The sequence below is a fragment of the Mauremys reevesii genome, linkage group 2 (assembly GCF_016161935.1).
Source record: "Mauremys reevesii isolate NIE-2019 linkage group 2, ASM1616193v1, whole genome shotgun sequence".
Taxonomy (NCBI): domain Eukaryota; kingdom Metazoa; phylum Chordata; order Testudines; family Geoemydidae; genus Mauremys; species Mauremys reevesii.
The window spans coordinates 263,472,934-263,486,503 of record NC_052624.1 but is presented as its reverse complement, the minus strand read 5'-3'; the positions used below and the strand labels follow the sequence as shown (position 1 = coordinate 263,486,503).

At 41.4% G+C, this 13,570-nt stretch overlaps 1 protein-coding gene across 1 annotated transcript in view; it reads left to right on the top strand.

The window, feature by feature from the left end:
• Positions 1 to 6,615: 6,615 nt before the first annotated feature.
• ENPP2 (ectonucleotide pyrophosphatase/phosphodiesterase 2) overlaps positions 6,616 to 13,570 on the top strand; it is a 100,367-nt gene continuing 93,412 nt past the window's right edge. The window contains exon 1 of the mRNA XM_039522716.1: positions 6,616 to 6,732. Coding sequence (XP_039378650.1) covers positions 6,712 to 6,732 — 21 coding nt within the window. The 5' untranslated portion in view covers positions 6,616 to 6,711. The remainder of the gene's footprint in view (positions 6,733 to 13,570) is intronic.

The following is a 13,570-nucleotide window of genomic DNA, read 5'->3' as shown; positions in this document are numbered from 1 at the left end:
AAACTGGTTCACCAATTCCTTAAGTTACATATGCAGATTCCGACATTGACAACAAACATTTTGCTGGAAAACTGTTAAAACTTTCCTTAGCCACTGGATTCTCTACTCCTGATAAGGGCAGCCTTGAAGTTTCTGACTTTCCCTTTTTGGCCCAGTTCTGTATAACAAACCTCTTGAGTGTTTTGTTTACTAGGTCGCCCGGTTACAATGCTGAGGTTATATAGGATACTATCTCATTTAAACAACTTGTACATCTTGCACATTATCTGGAATTTTAAAGCTGTGTGTGGTGCTGATTCAGGCCGTGTCTGCTCTAGATTATAGAAAGGTTGTTTGGGGATAGGACTATGGGATAGGGAGGAAGGGGGGTAGGATCAGCAGTCCAGAAATATTTGCCTTGGAAAAAAACAATAAAAGGAGGCAACATTTTGCCTGTGAGGCCTCCTTGCAGAGAATAATGAGATTAGTTGGGGGTGGGGGAGGGGAAGAGATTAGATCAAAGGGGTAAGGATGTTAGCTATAGAATCAACAGGGGCCTAGGATCCTATCAGCTCCCAGTACTATTCCACTCTCCCATGCTGCCCTGACCTGCAGCTCCCTTTCTGACCTTACCCCTGACCTGGAACATCCAGTATAATACTTAGAGTGATAAGAGGTAAACCAGTCTTCAAGCTACCCTCAGCAAATTCATAGATTTTACAAATGACAGCGACCTTTAAAATCAGCCACTTTCCCTCCCCCATCCCCGCACCAGTGCAGAATTGTTCAGCTACAAAGCTGAAGGTCCTTAGACCTCCCTAGCTCCCCTCCCCAGCTCCTCTTATCATATAGACCATCTCTCCATTCAAGACCCACTGTGTTAGCTGCACTCAATGGATTAGACCCTAAATTGGTATAGCTCACTGGAACTGCACCACTTTACACCAGCTGAAGGTCTAGCCACTGGGGACACTGTGACAGAGTGGGTGAACAGAGCCCAGGGTGAAATTTCAGAAGTTGGGACCAGTGACTTTTTGGTAGAGGATCTTAAGCTGTGGGACTCCTTGCCACAGGACATCAGAATCTGATCATTTTTAAGAGCAAAGATCTATATTTTTTTACAAGCCATTTCTTAACAGGAGATAAAGAATAACTCAATCTGTCTCCCTGTGGAAAAAGTAAATTAAAAAAAATGTTTCAGACCAAAGAAAATATTTATGGATAAATGGTAAACTATTGAAAATTAAGGAACTAACAGATCCCTAGCTACAACATAGTAAATTAAAGACATACAACACCTGTGGAAAACATGCCAAAGTAAATAGATACTGTACATCATCATCATCCATTCAGATTACAGGATGGATATGACTCAAACCTTGCCTATAAAGGCACCAGATCAGAATAATTTTTGTCTATTAACTCAGACTTTGGAATTGTGCTTGTATAGTATTACCTATTGCTGTACAGTTCCGGCCACAAAAATCTAAGAATCCATTCTTCATGCATAAACCTGTTCACAGTAGGTGAAACTGACCCCAGGCATAGAAGCTATGAAAGGCTCCTAATGAAGCAGAACCACAGTTCCACTGCTCAGGGGGTGAGTGGCTGGGTTAAGCAATACATTCAATAAACCCTAAGGATATTTTTCAACCATCATTCACTTCCAAAAATGAAATATGGAACAGATTAATATTATGGAGAGGTTGTGTGTTTGCTTTATAAGTCACAATCTTTTATTCATGAATATCTCCAGTGCAGATTCTGCAAAAGTACTATTTTTTTTTCATTTTTTCCATGACACACTTGACAGCTGGAATGGTGTTTTTGATGCATTTTGTTTACCACAATACAGATATAAAACAAACACCAAAATAAAAGGATTACAAAGTGCCAGATAAACAATGTTCACCATTTCTGAATTTCTAGCATATTGGGACATATGTAAACAAGATTTCAAAAATAGAAGCTTCATGTTAGATCTTGAAATCCATATTTAGGCATCTAACAAGTGACCTGATTTAAGTATTCAGAACTTCCCTCTGACTGTGCAAGATCAAGAGGTTAAGGGCCTGGCTTTCAGAGGCTCTGAGGACTGGCAGCTGTCATTGACTTCAGTTAGAACTGTAGTACTTTGCTCAGCATCTCTGAAAATTAAGCCCACAGGTCCAGATCCTCAAAAGTATGTAGGTACCTAACATCCATTGATTTCAATACATACCTTTGATGATCTGGGCCTCCGGCTCTGTCCTGCCAGATGCCCTCAACATTCAGTACCTCACAGGATCACACCTTTTAGATACTGAATCCTGCAATGGGATTGCATTATTATTATTTGTGATTAGGATTCCAGTAACATCCATGCCGTGCTACATATGAAGTCATGGTCCCTGTCCTGAGGGGTCTGCAATCTACGTAAGTGAGCCTCCCCGGAGGTGGATCCTTTTTCAGGATAAAGACTATAATTTGTAATCTTTGGATCTAACATTACTTTCTGGAACCTCTACTTTGTTTTTGTTTGGCTTTCTAATACATCTGTTTAATACATCACCAGCCTAATGCCGTTGATACATGAAATAATTTCAGTTATCTGTTATATGACAAGACTTCTCTCCCAGCACCCCAAAAAACTAGCTCTGCAGCCAATTGCATAAAAAGAAAACATCCTTTCTAGTCAGAGAATAAATAAATGAATAAACCCTACTTGTGCTCTAGTGTAGGGGTTCTCAACCTTTTTCTTTCTGAGCCCCCCTCCCCAACCCCAACATGCAATAAAAACTCCACGGCCCACCGGTGTCACAACAACTGCTTTTCTGCATACAAAAGCCAGGGCTGGTGTTAGGGCAGAGGTGGGCAAACTGCGGCCTGCAGGCTACCTTCGGCCTATGGGACCCTCCTTCCCAGCCCCTGAGCTCCTGGCCCAGGAGGCTAGCCCCCGGCCCCTCCCTCACTGTCCTCCCTCCCCTGCAGCCTCAGCTCACTGCACTGCGGGCACAATGCTCTGGGTGGCGGGGCTGCAGAGCCCGGCTTGACCTGGTGCTCTGTGCTGTGCGGTGGCGTGGCTGGCTCCAGCCGGGCAGCGTGGCTGTAGCGCCACCAGCCACCGGTGCTCCACGCAGCGCAGTAAGGGGGCAGGGAGCAGGGGGGATTGGATAGAGGACAGGGGAGTTCTGGGTGGTGGTCAGGGGGCGGGGTGGTGGACAGGGGTTGGGGTGGTCAGAGAGCGGGGAACAGGGGTTGAATGGGGGCAGGGTTCCTGGGGGGTGGGTCCAGTCAGGAAAGAGAGAGGGGGTTGGATAGGGGGTGGGGGGCAGTCAGGGGTAGGGGTTCGGGGGCAGTCAGGGGACAGGGAGAAGGGGTGGTTGGATGGGACGGGGTCCCAGGGGCAGTCAGGAATGAGAGGAGGGGTTGGATGGGGCGGTGGGGGGCACTCAGGGGTGGAGGTTCTGGTGGCTGTCAGGGGACAGGGAGTGGGGGGGATGGCTGGGGCAGGGATCCCGGGGGGGCCATCAGGGAACAGGGGGGTTGGATGGGACAGGAGTCCGGGGGGAGCTGTCAGGAGGTGAGAAGCAGTGGGGGTTGGATAGGGGCTGGGGCTGGGCCATGCCTGGCTGTTTGGGGAGGCACAGCCTCCCCTAACCAGCCCTCCATACAATTTCCAAAATCCGATGTGGCCCTCAGGCCAAAAAGTTTGCCCGCCCCTGCGTTAGGGGATAGCAAGCAGGAAAGTTGCCTGGGGCCCCATGCCACAGAGGCCCCCACAAAGTTACATTGCTCAGGCTTCAGCTTCAGCCCCAGGAGGTGGGGCTTTGGCTTTCTGCCCTGGGCCCCAGAGAGTCTAATTCTGGCCCTGCTTGGCAGATCCCCTGAACCTACTCGTGGCCCTTTAGGAGGCCCCAGACCCCTGGTTGAGATAAGGTACCTTAGTGGAAACACAGTTATTTTTTCCATTTCAAATATTAAAAACCATAATTTGATAGGGGGACACATTCATTTTAAACCATAAATTGTCCAATTCAAAATTGTCTCAGGAAGTTAGAGCATTCTCATAAAATCTCTTTCAACTGTGTTTACTGCAAGCCTAGGTAACACTATCCTACCTGGGATCTAGTCCTGTTCTTTGAGATTGCCTCAACAGAAGCATAATCAGACTTTTGCTTCATAGAATATTTTGCATTAACTTATATAAAATGAGAATGGGTTGAAACTAAGATTTATATTCATTGAATATTGCTCAAAGAAGCAGAAATAAACAATTATGCGATCAAGATGCTATGTTATTAAAATATGTACAAAAATCCACTAAGCTATTTACACGTCAGTCTAGTACAAATATTGACGTAAGGAAACATTTAAAAAGCTAATTATCTCCAGCTTGAAAGGTAACTTTGTTGGGGAGGGATATGACGAATGTCTACAAATGCTGGAAATATATAAACACCCAGGATATAGAGAAACAATTTAGGCTGATACATGAGGATATAGTTCTGGATTTAGCAAAGCATTTGGGCATGTGCTTAAGTTTAAACACATGATCAAGTCCCATTAAATGCTGTGCTGATCAGAGCATGTGATGAAATTAAGAGCTTGAAAATTTAGGCTGAATAGCAGGATCGAGCAAAAAAATATTCTGACCGTGAGCTGTTTTACGCTGTGCAATAGTCTCCAAGGGAAGTGGCAGAGGATTACTGCCTAGGACTTTAAAAACTAAATTGAAAAAAACATTAGAACATGTAGTGCAGAGAACAATCCTCCATGTGATGGGGAGCTGGTCAGGCTGATTCAATAGGTGTTTTCAGTCGCTCACTTCTCATTGGCTCTCCATTCAATCTTTTAAAATCAAGACTGAATGCTTTCCCAAACGATATGCCCTAGTTCAACCACAGATACTGAACCTGAAGCAGCAGTTAATTCAGGGAAGTCCTAAGGTCTGTGTTACCTGCAGGTCAGCTTGGATGATCACCATGGTCTCTTCTGGCTTTATGAAACTATGCTATTTACAAGTCTTTGCCATCCTCCCTTAAAGTCTGGAATGCAGTAGAAAATTCTGGGGTTGTCTTTTACCCCATATTCACAGCATGTATAGTTATTGTTACATATTTTAATGGAAAGTATTTTGATGCTAATTTAGATGGGAGGGAAACCCAGAGGTGTCTGTTTCAGTCCTCCTTCCTTCTAGTAGTGGGAGGAAATGTATAATCAGGCTTTCTATTGGCTTCAATAGGCTTTGGCTTAAGCTTAATGGGGACACTGTCACAGTAAGTGTACGTTATTTATAATACAAAGTTCTTGGTTAATAAGCATTATATTATTAAAGCAAATATTTAAAAATCTAATTTACTTTTCAGCACTGGTCCCAAGTGTTTATTTTTTGCATTTCTTTCCATCTGAAAATGGGAATAGTTGCAGATAAGACATCCTTCCCTGAGTTGTGTTCCTGGCTCTGAAATTAACTTGCTGGCTGGCCTCTCTGCACCTCATTTTCCTCCATCTGTAAAACAGGGTTAAAATGGTTTGTCCACCTTTGTAAAGCACTTTGATCTGTATGGCTGAAAAGCACTGATGTGCTGTAATTGCGAAGTGTTCGAGTTAATTTGTTTCTCCTCTGTTTCACTTGCTGGCTCTCATGAATTATTGCCATGCTGAAATGTTTGGGTTGTAGGCTCTGCAGAATAATTTTCAAATACAACAATATTTTAATTGGATTTCTATATCTATATTATGCCCCCAAAAACTATGTTAAAGGAACATTATTAAAGTTGCAAAGTCCAGCCCTCAGAAGTTTGGAAATGCCACAATTAAGATTGCCTATGCAACTTTAATTTGACTGTCTCATTCTGCATATGCATAACAGTCTTTAATTATATGCTCACAAACCATTTTCCCACAGATATTCCATAAATAGGAAAAACGTGGATTTGTCCAATTTCTGATTAATCTAGTTCAATGAATGCCTGGATACAATGAATCTGTTTAAAAATGCATGTGCAGTGCAGGAATTAATGTAAAATTCTATACAATAAAGTCATTAAAAAAGACAACTAACGGCCATAATTTTGAAATCTGGATGCTTGCAGTTGGGCACCTAAATCTATATTTATGCACCTTAGTAAAGGTGGCCAAATTTTCTGTTCCCACCGACATGAATGGGAGCTGAGAGTGTTCGGAGTTTCTGAAAATCAGGGCACCATTCTTTAAGTACCTAAATATGGATTTAGGTGCCTGACTTTAAGCACCCACGTTTGAAGAATTTAGCCAAGGATCTTGAAAGGGACCTAAAATAATTAGACCCATTAATTAATTCTGTGTAATGATTAAAAAGAACTTTGCATCACATTGCTATCTCTACACAGAGTGACCTCTCTTGAATGTGTATGTGGTTAAAAGGCCTTACTGAGGGGCATCAGAGTGATTCATTTAAAAGCAGGTCTTTAGGGTGATGACACTTTCCATAGAGTCATTTGAGGCAAAGGTCACATGTGCGCATGTAAAATCAATCCTGGAAGCAGCTCCTTTGTTCCAAAGGCATCTTCCAATTGAGCCATTGTCCTCCAAGGACAGCTGGCACCCTGACTTCATCTGCATTGGATCAATCTCAAAAGCAAATGATACAGTGGACAAACAAAACAAGCCAGGATCACTGCACCTCTCACAATTCACTCTTTACTCTGACTCCAAGGGAAGAGCTATTGCTGTGACTGTAAGAAAAGTGATCTAAACTCCTATGAACTCATGGATAAGAAATACAAACTGGTACGGTAGGATACTTTTTTCTTTTTTTCCCCAAGTATTATAACAGCATCTTAAAAATAGTGTTGTATTGTTAAAGTAAATTTACAGATAAAGTGAGGCTACGTAGTAGTATTACACAGCAGGGATTTTGACAAGTTTCAGGTGTTTTAGATATCACATTTAGACATTGTGATGAAATGCCTTAGATTGAAACTTAGGTAGGAAGTATTATTTAATGCAGAAAGAGTAATTAGCTTATACTAATCCTATTGCATTTAGCAGAGGTAGTCCTAGCCTTTTCCCTTTCATATCTTTGTAGTTTATAGCATTGTTAAAGTTGGCATCCAGTCCAAGCACTATTAAAGTGGCTTGTGTTTTAAATGCACCTTTTCCCTATAATGTCAATATTATGGAAATAAACCAATTATGAGTTAAACAAACATAGATTTTGGCTTTTGATTTAACCAACATTAGACAGCTGTTGAGGATTGAATTTGTATAAATAGTGGACCTCTTTAAACCAATCTGTCTAAATGATGTTTCCATGAAAGATACCTCTACCAAAGCTTTTCCTGGGGAAATGTGTGAATTTCCTTCCCCAGAGTGATAAAACCTCAAGCAGCTGTTAAATTTTTTTGCCTATCACTCTTCTAGGAATGGGAAATGTTGATTACCCTAGATGATAAAGCATGATCAAAACAGCTCCTCCTTTGTAGTTCTACATAGTACTGTTTTGAGTGTGGCATTTTTGATTAAGGTAATTTTGCAAAATAAAACATTGGGTCCTTCTGAATTGCAAAACAAATCTTTTCCTTCTGATATCTGATTACTAATCAACTATACAAACACCCTTTCAGTTACTAATCAAGATGTATTTAAACTGGATGATGGCCATTGCCATTAAATCAGTGATAGACAAAAACTGAGCTGAGCTCTGTGGGGTGAAGCATTTCAGTAATGTCTCTGCTTAAAAAGACACTTAAACACATATATATCTTTCTATTGCAAAGAAAGTACTTGCTTCCTTTGTTCAAAAGATTGTGTTAACAGAATGCTATCAAGGTTATTTTGTAACTTTTACAAATGTCTCTCTTCCCTCACTGTTTATGGTATAATCTTGTGCAAATTTAGGGTTGCAATATTTTTCTTACACATTGACTGGATAGTGTGTGTTAATGGAGTGAGGAGGAGAGAGAATAGCATGTAGGGGGGAGATGACTAGGCGGATGGAAGGAATGAAATGAAGAAAATAATGAAAAAAAAAGAGCAGATAATGAAGAAAAGTCAGAGCACTCTCCCTAACATAATAGCATGATTGAGCTCACAGTTAATGGCACTGAACTACATGTAGAAAGCCACAGAAGTTCCTATATTGAAATTAGAAGCATTTTACATCAGACAGCAATTTCATCTAAATGAGCATGGCCAGAGATATATTGGATGCTAAGAAAACACACTGACAAAAAAAAATACTCCTCTGATGTACTAATATTTAGGCTAGTAACACTTTCTCCATTTCAGAGGATGCAACTTTTGTAACACAATGGTTACAGTATGAGAGTATAAAATCATGTCGTGACCAGGTTTCCAGACATTCAGAATGGATGCCAGCTAAGTTTGAATGACTCCAATATATATAGCTATAGTAGTGTCATTCTTGAATGCTGTATCTGTTAGTAAGAGTACTCATATAATGTATTTTGTCCAAGGAGGTCAGATTTGATTCCCTAGTATCACAGAGGGATAGAATGAGGTAAAATGATATTGTGATTTGCCCAAGATCACATAATCAGTGAGTGGCAGGTTTGGAAAAGAATCCAGACCTGACGCCCAGTCTCTGCTTTAATCATTAGATATAATTTACCAATGTAATGATTCACTGAAGTAAACGGAGTTATATATGATGAATTTGATCCAGTGCCAACACATTGCTACTAATAAAATAGCTTACACAAGTACTGTAAAATACCATCCTTCACACATGCACGCTTCCGCTGGGTAATTGGGTAAAACTCTATGGCCTGTGTTATACTGTAGCTAGATGATTTAAAGCTCCCTTCTGGCCTTACAATATATGGATCTATGAATTATGTTCTTCACCAATCCAGAATGCTAGAGAACAGTGAAGATATCACTATGCATGCCAAATGAATTCATATGGGCCAGATGCATACAGAAGTACTGATTTGCTAATAGATTACATTTTGATGTTGCATATAATTTCAAAGTTCTGTCATTGAGAACAGTTCATGACAAATGATAGTTGCTTCAGGAAAAAATACTAATATCAAAATGTCAATATCTTCTCAAAGTTGGAAGATAATGCATTTTTTTTGAAGATGCTTATTTGCATAAACTCTGGTTGCTGGTACTATACAGGAAAATCCTAACTCTAAATGTAATCTTGATGAAAAGAGAAATATGAAAATTTAGCCACAGCGGTTAACCTCTCTCTTCTAGTCCTGGTCTGATCTTGTGCTATTGAAGATAGCTCTTCCTTTCATGCACGACAGAAGCAGAAATCTGGTGTCCCCAGCGCTTGCCTGTCATGCATTTAATACTACCTAGCTACTCCTTTTAAATTTCTGGTGGAGGATTCACAACCTTCCTCCAACCCTCCCCTTGTGGAATTCTCAAGATTCTATCCCTAACTTTTGTTCTTTCTCTCTCTATAATACTTAGTCCTGCCATGAGTGCAGGGGACTACACTAGATGGCCTCTCAAAGTCCATTCCAGTACTGATTCTATCTTTCTATATTATAGTGTCTCTCTGAAATGTCTCATGGGTAGCCTCAACTGTTGACCATCATCTCTAAAGGAAGGACACACATTTTTACATCTGCCTGGACTCACTCTCTGATACAAATATATTGGAGATAGAAGTATCTTTTGATTCTGCCAGATCCTGGCTATCCCAGATCTTCTTACTACTGAATGCATCAAACACCGTCTGGGTAGAAAGTTCTCTTAGGGCTTGTCTACACTAACGCGCGGGGTTGATCTAAGATCTGCATCTTCAGCTACATGAATAGCGTAGCTGAAGTTGACGTACTTAGATCTACTTAGTGTTTTCACTGCAGTAAGTCGACAGTTGATGCTCTCCCATTGATTCTGCTTGTGCTTCTCGTTCTGGTGGAGTACCGGCATCGACGGGAGAGCACTCACTGGTCAATTTAAAACATCTATACTAGACGTGATAAATCAACCCCCGCTGGATCGATCGCTGCCCACCGATCCAGCAGGTAGTGTAAACAAGCCCTTAATCTCATTGCAAACTTTGCTATCACTCTTTTCATGTAAACCTTTACTTTGTTCCAAAGAGCAGAAATCTTGAAGTCATCCTTGAACTTAACCTTATTTTTTCCTCCCATATCACCATCTGTGTAAGTCTGCATATAATTTCTGGGACCCTGCCAGAGCTGTTCTTGACCCTTTTTCTGCTGAAATCCTTACTCGTGTTGCAGTCATATCCCATCCCCACTATTACAATTTCCTGTTTCACACTATTCAGGGACCTGGTTACATTCTACTTCAGTCTTTGAATGATACATTCATCTGAGGTCTTGTCTGCTCGTTTCTGCCAGAAGTTAAAGATCCCATGGCATTTTTCAAAACCCAATGTCCTGACTATTATATCCGTCTTAATTTAGGCTTTAGTAGGCTTTAGTCTCCAAGGCCAAAATTCAGAGCTCTGGCTGCACATAGACATGTGCTCAAAAGGCCTGACTCCACACAATTTGTAGAACAGAGGCATAAGCCATGAAAGGCATTCCAGGATGGGGCCTCAGTCAAGCACCATAGGCTGCATATTTAAAGACATACTGACCTGATCTCCCAGCATCTCTTGCAGATTACTCCTTTGCACTGCAGGACTAATCTACAAAGGGGCAGAGTATGTGGCTGTGCTTGTCTGAACACAGGCGCACATTCTCACAACTCTTGCAGGGTCCTGTGTCCATGCTACCCAGTAAAAATGTTTAGGACCTGAATTTGGCTCCAAGTCAGTATGTGAGATATTGCTGAGCATGCAAAGCCAGATTCTCCAAGAACAGGTTGCCTTCAGAGAATTGGTTCCGGATTTTATAGTGAGCCCAGTGTAGTGCTGGGGCAGAATCTGAGAAGTTTCACAGTGCTCAATTTGTAATAAAAGAGGTTCCAGGGCTCAAGCAATTTTTTTTACTGATGCAGCAAGCCCAGAGGTGCTGGGGCTATGAACTGCTAAGCCTAGAGGTGCCGGGGCTCAGCCCTGGCGCAAGTTAAGCACTGGAGTTCAGTCAGTGCTTTGTAAATAGCATAGCAGGGCAGACAGAATCAATAAAGCTCACAGTGAAATTGAATATACCATGCATTGTGCTTCAGTGCCTTGATTTAAGGAGCTCCCTGTAATCTATTTAGAATTACATCAAACTGTCATATTTCCCTTGTACGGTTCTTGAAGCAGAGATCAGGTTTGATACTGTGCCAATCACACCGATAGGACTCAACAAAGAAAGAGAAAAAACTGGAGTAAAAATGACTATATTCAAAATCTTTAATCATCCACCAATACATTGTTTTGTAGAAAAGCCTTTCAATTTTATTAATACCCACTCTCAGTGTAGTCAAACATAGCTGACCAATACTTTGCATGGCCACATTTGTGCCAGATTTGTTACCATCATCATGGCAGTGAATTCCTACCAACGCACTTCCTGCTCTCTCTACAGTCCTGGTTATGAAAATGCAAAAGCAACATAGTCTGTGGAATATCAGAATAATTCAGTTTTCCAATATTCTATATGCTGTTGAATGCCCCTAAATTTGGAAAGTTGTGTGTGCAGGGCTGTTAGCTAGTTCTTGAATTGGGTAGCTATTTGCAGCTCTACCAGAGGTGCACATGACACCACTACTAGTTTAAAAGAGAGGAAAAAAGACAAGTGGAACAAGGGGATAATATAATCTCCCCACAGACTCACTATTTGTGTACCTAATATTCAGTAGCAGGCTGACTCCTAAAAATGCCTGTTACAGCCCTGTGCACCACATTTCCTCAAAGGTGGCTAACACTATAAACAAGAGAGTACAGGAACAGCCAGCCAGTCAAATTGGGAATATCAACGAGACCACAGTATAGTTTCTTGTAATAATATTTGGTTACCTCATTGTTGTGAGATGACCCAAGTACAGCACAAGGTATATCCCACACGTGACAATTTTAATAAGAAAAGTGCAGTACAGGTGTGACACAGGTAAGCTGATAAGAGACTAAATTTTATTCCCTGGCTCCAGTCACCGGACATGGTGATTACAAAAAGTTACTGCCCGACACATGGAAAAGGGTCAGTGTTCACTCATTCCAGTAGCTACTGTTACAAACAAGTCATTGCACAAATTCTCATCATCATTTGAAGATTAGTCTGGTAGCCTTCCTTGTATTAGTTGTATTCCTTCAGTGTGAAAATCAATGGCCAAAAATAAAACTGGGGGAAAATATCTTTTTTTACCAAAAATATTTGCCATTTTTTTTCAACCAGTTCTAGCCCACTTCGATCACTCCACAGGGTTTGCTATAAGAGAAATATAGTGTTATGCTGGGTGGATGAAACCACATTGAAGCTAGTGGGTGTAACAGCCACACTTCATTCAGGATAAATACAAAAGCAATTAAGCTCCTTTTGGAGTAATATAGCTGAAAACAATAGTAGCCACCACCCAAAACACAGGACACATGCAAGGCTGGTCAGAAGCTGAGCTATGTGACCAGAGGGCTGAAGTATCAGAGGGGTAGCCGTGTTAGTCTGGTTCTGTAGAAGCAGCAAAGAATCCTGTGGCACCTTATAGACTAACAGACGTTTTGCAGCATGAGCTTTCATGGGTGAATAACCACTTCTTCAGATGCAAGTAGTGGAAATTTCCAGGGGCAGGTATATATAAGCAAGCAAGAAGCAAGCTAGAGATAACGAGGTTAGTTCAATCAGGGAGGATGAGGCCCTGTGCTAGCAGTTGAGGTGTGAAAACCAAGGGAGGAGAGACTGGTTCTGTAATTGGCAAGCCATTCACAGTCTTTGTTTAATCCTGAGCTGATGGTGTCAAATTTGCAGAGTGCTGAATGCAAACACACAGAAAGCAGTTTTATGCATCTGTGAATGTGTGTGAGAGAAGCAGCCAGAAACACCACAGAAACAGACAGAGAATGCAGTAAAAAGCCAAGGACAGCTAAAGAAACACTTGTAGCATAACACTGAGAGAAAGCTAAAAGAGAACTTTTGGGGTAGAGTGCTGAAAAAAGAGGCTTGGAATAGCCAACAAAAAAACTGCCTTCTGTTTGGTTTCTACTGTGTTCAGGTAACCAGGACTTTGTGAAGTTTTTGTAAATACACAGGATTGCATCAAAGAAATACCTAGCTCCATCATCAATATCTCCTCCTGATGGAAACAACCTGCAGGACCCCAGATATTGGGTCTAAAGGACAACACTGATTTCAGGAGTGGGATCCAGTTTCCAAGGAGAAACACTGAGTTTGTAGCAATTTGCAGCAAGAACATAAGAATGGTCACACTGGGTCAGACCAATGGTCCATCTACTCAGTATCCTGTCTTCCAACAGTGGCCAATGCTAGGTGCTTCAGAGAGAATTAACTGAACATCCATCCTCTATCGCCCATTTCCAGCTTCTGGCAAATAGAGGTTAGGGACACCATTCCTGCCGATTCTGGCTAATAGCTATTGATGGATCTATCCTCCGGGAATTTATCTAGTTCTTTTTTGAACCCTGTTATAGTCTTGGCCTTCACAACATCCTCTACCAAAGAGTTCCACAGCTTGACTGTGCATTGTGTGAAGAAATATTTCCTTTTAGAATGATCCATGTTCATTTGCT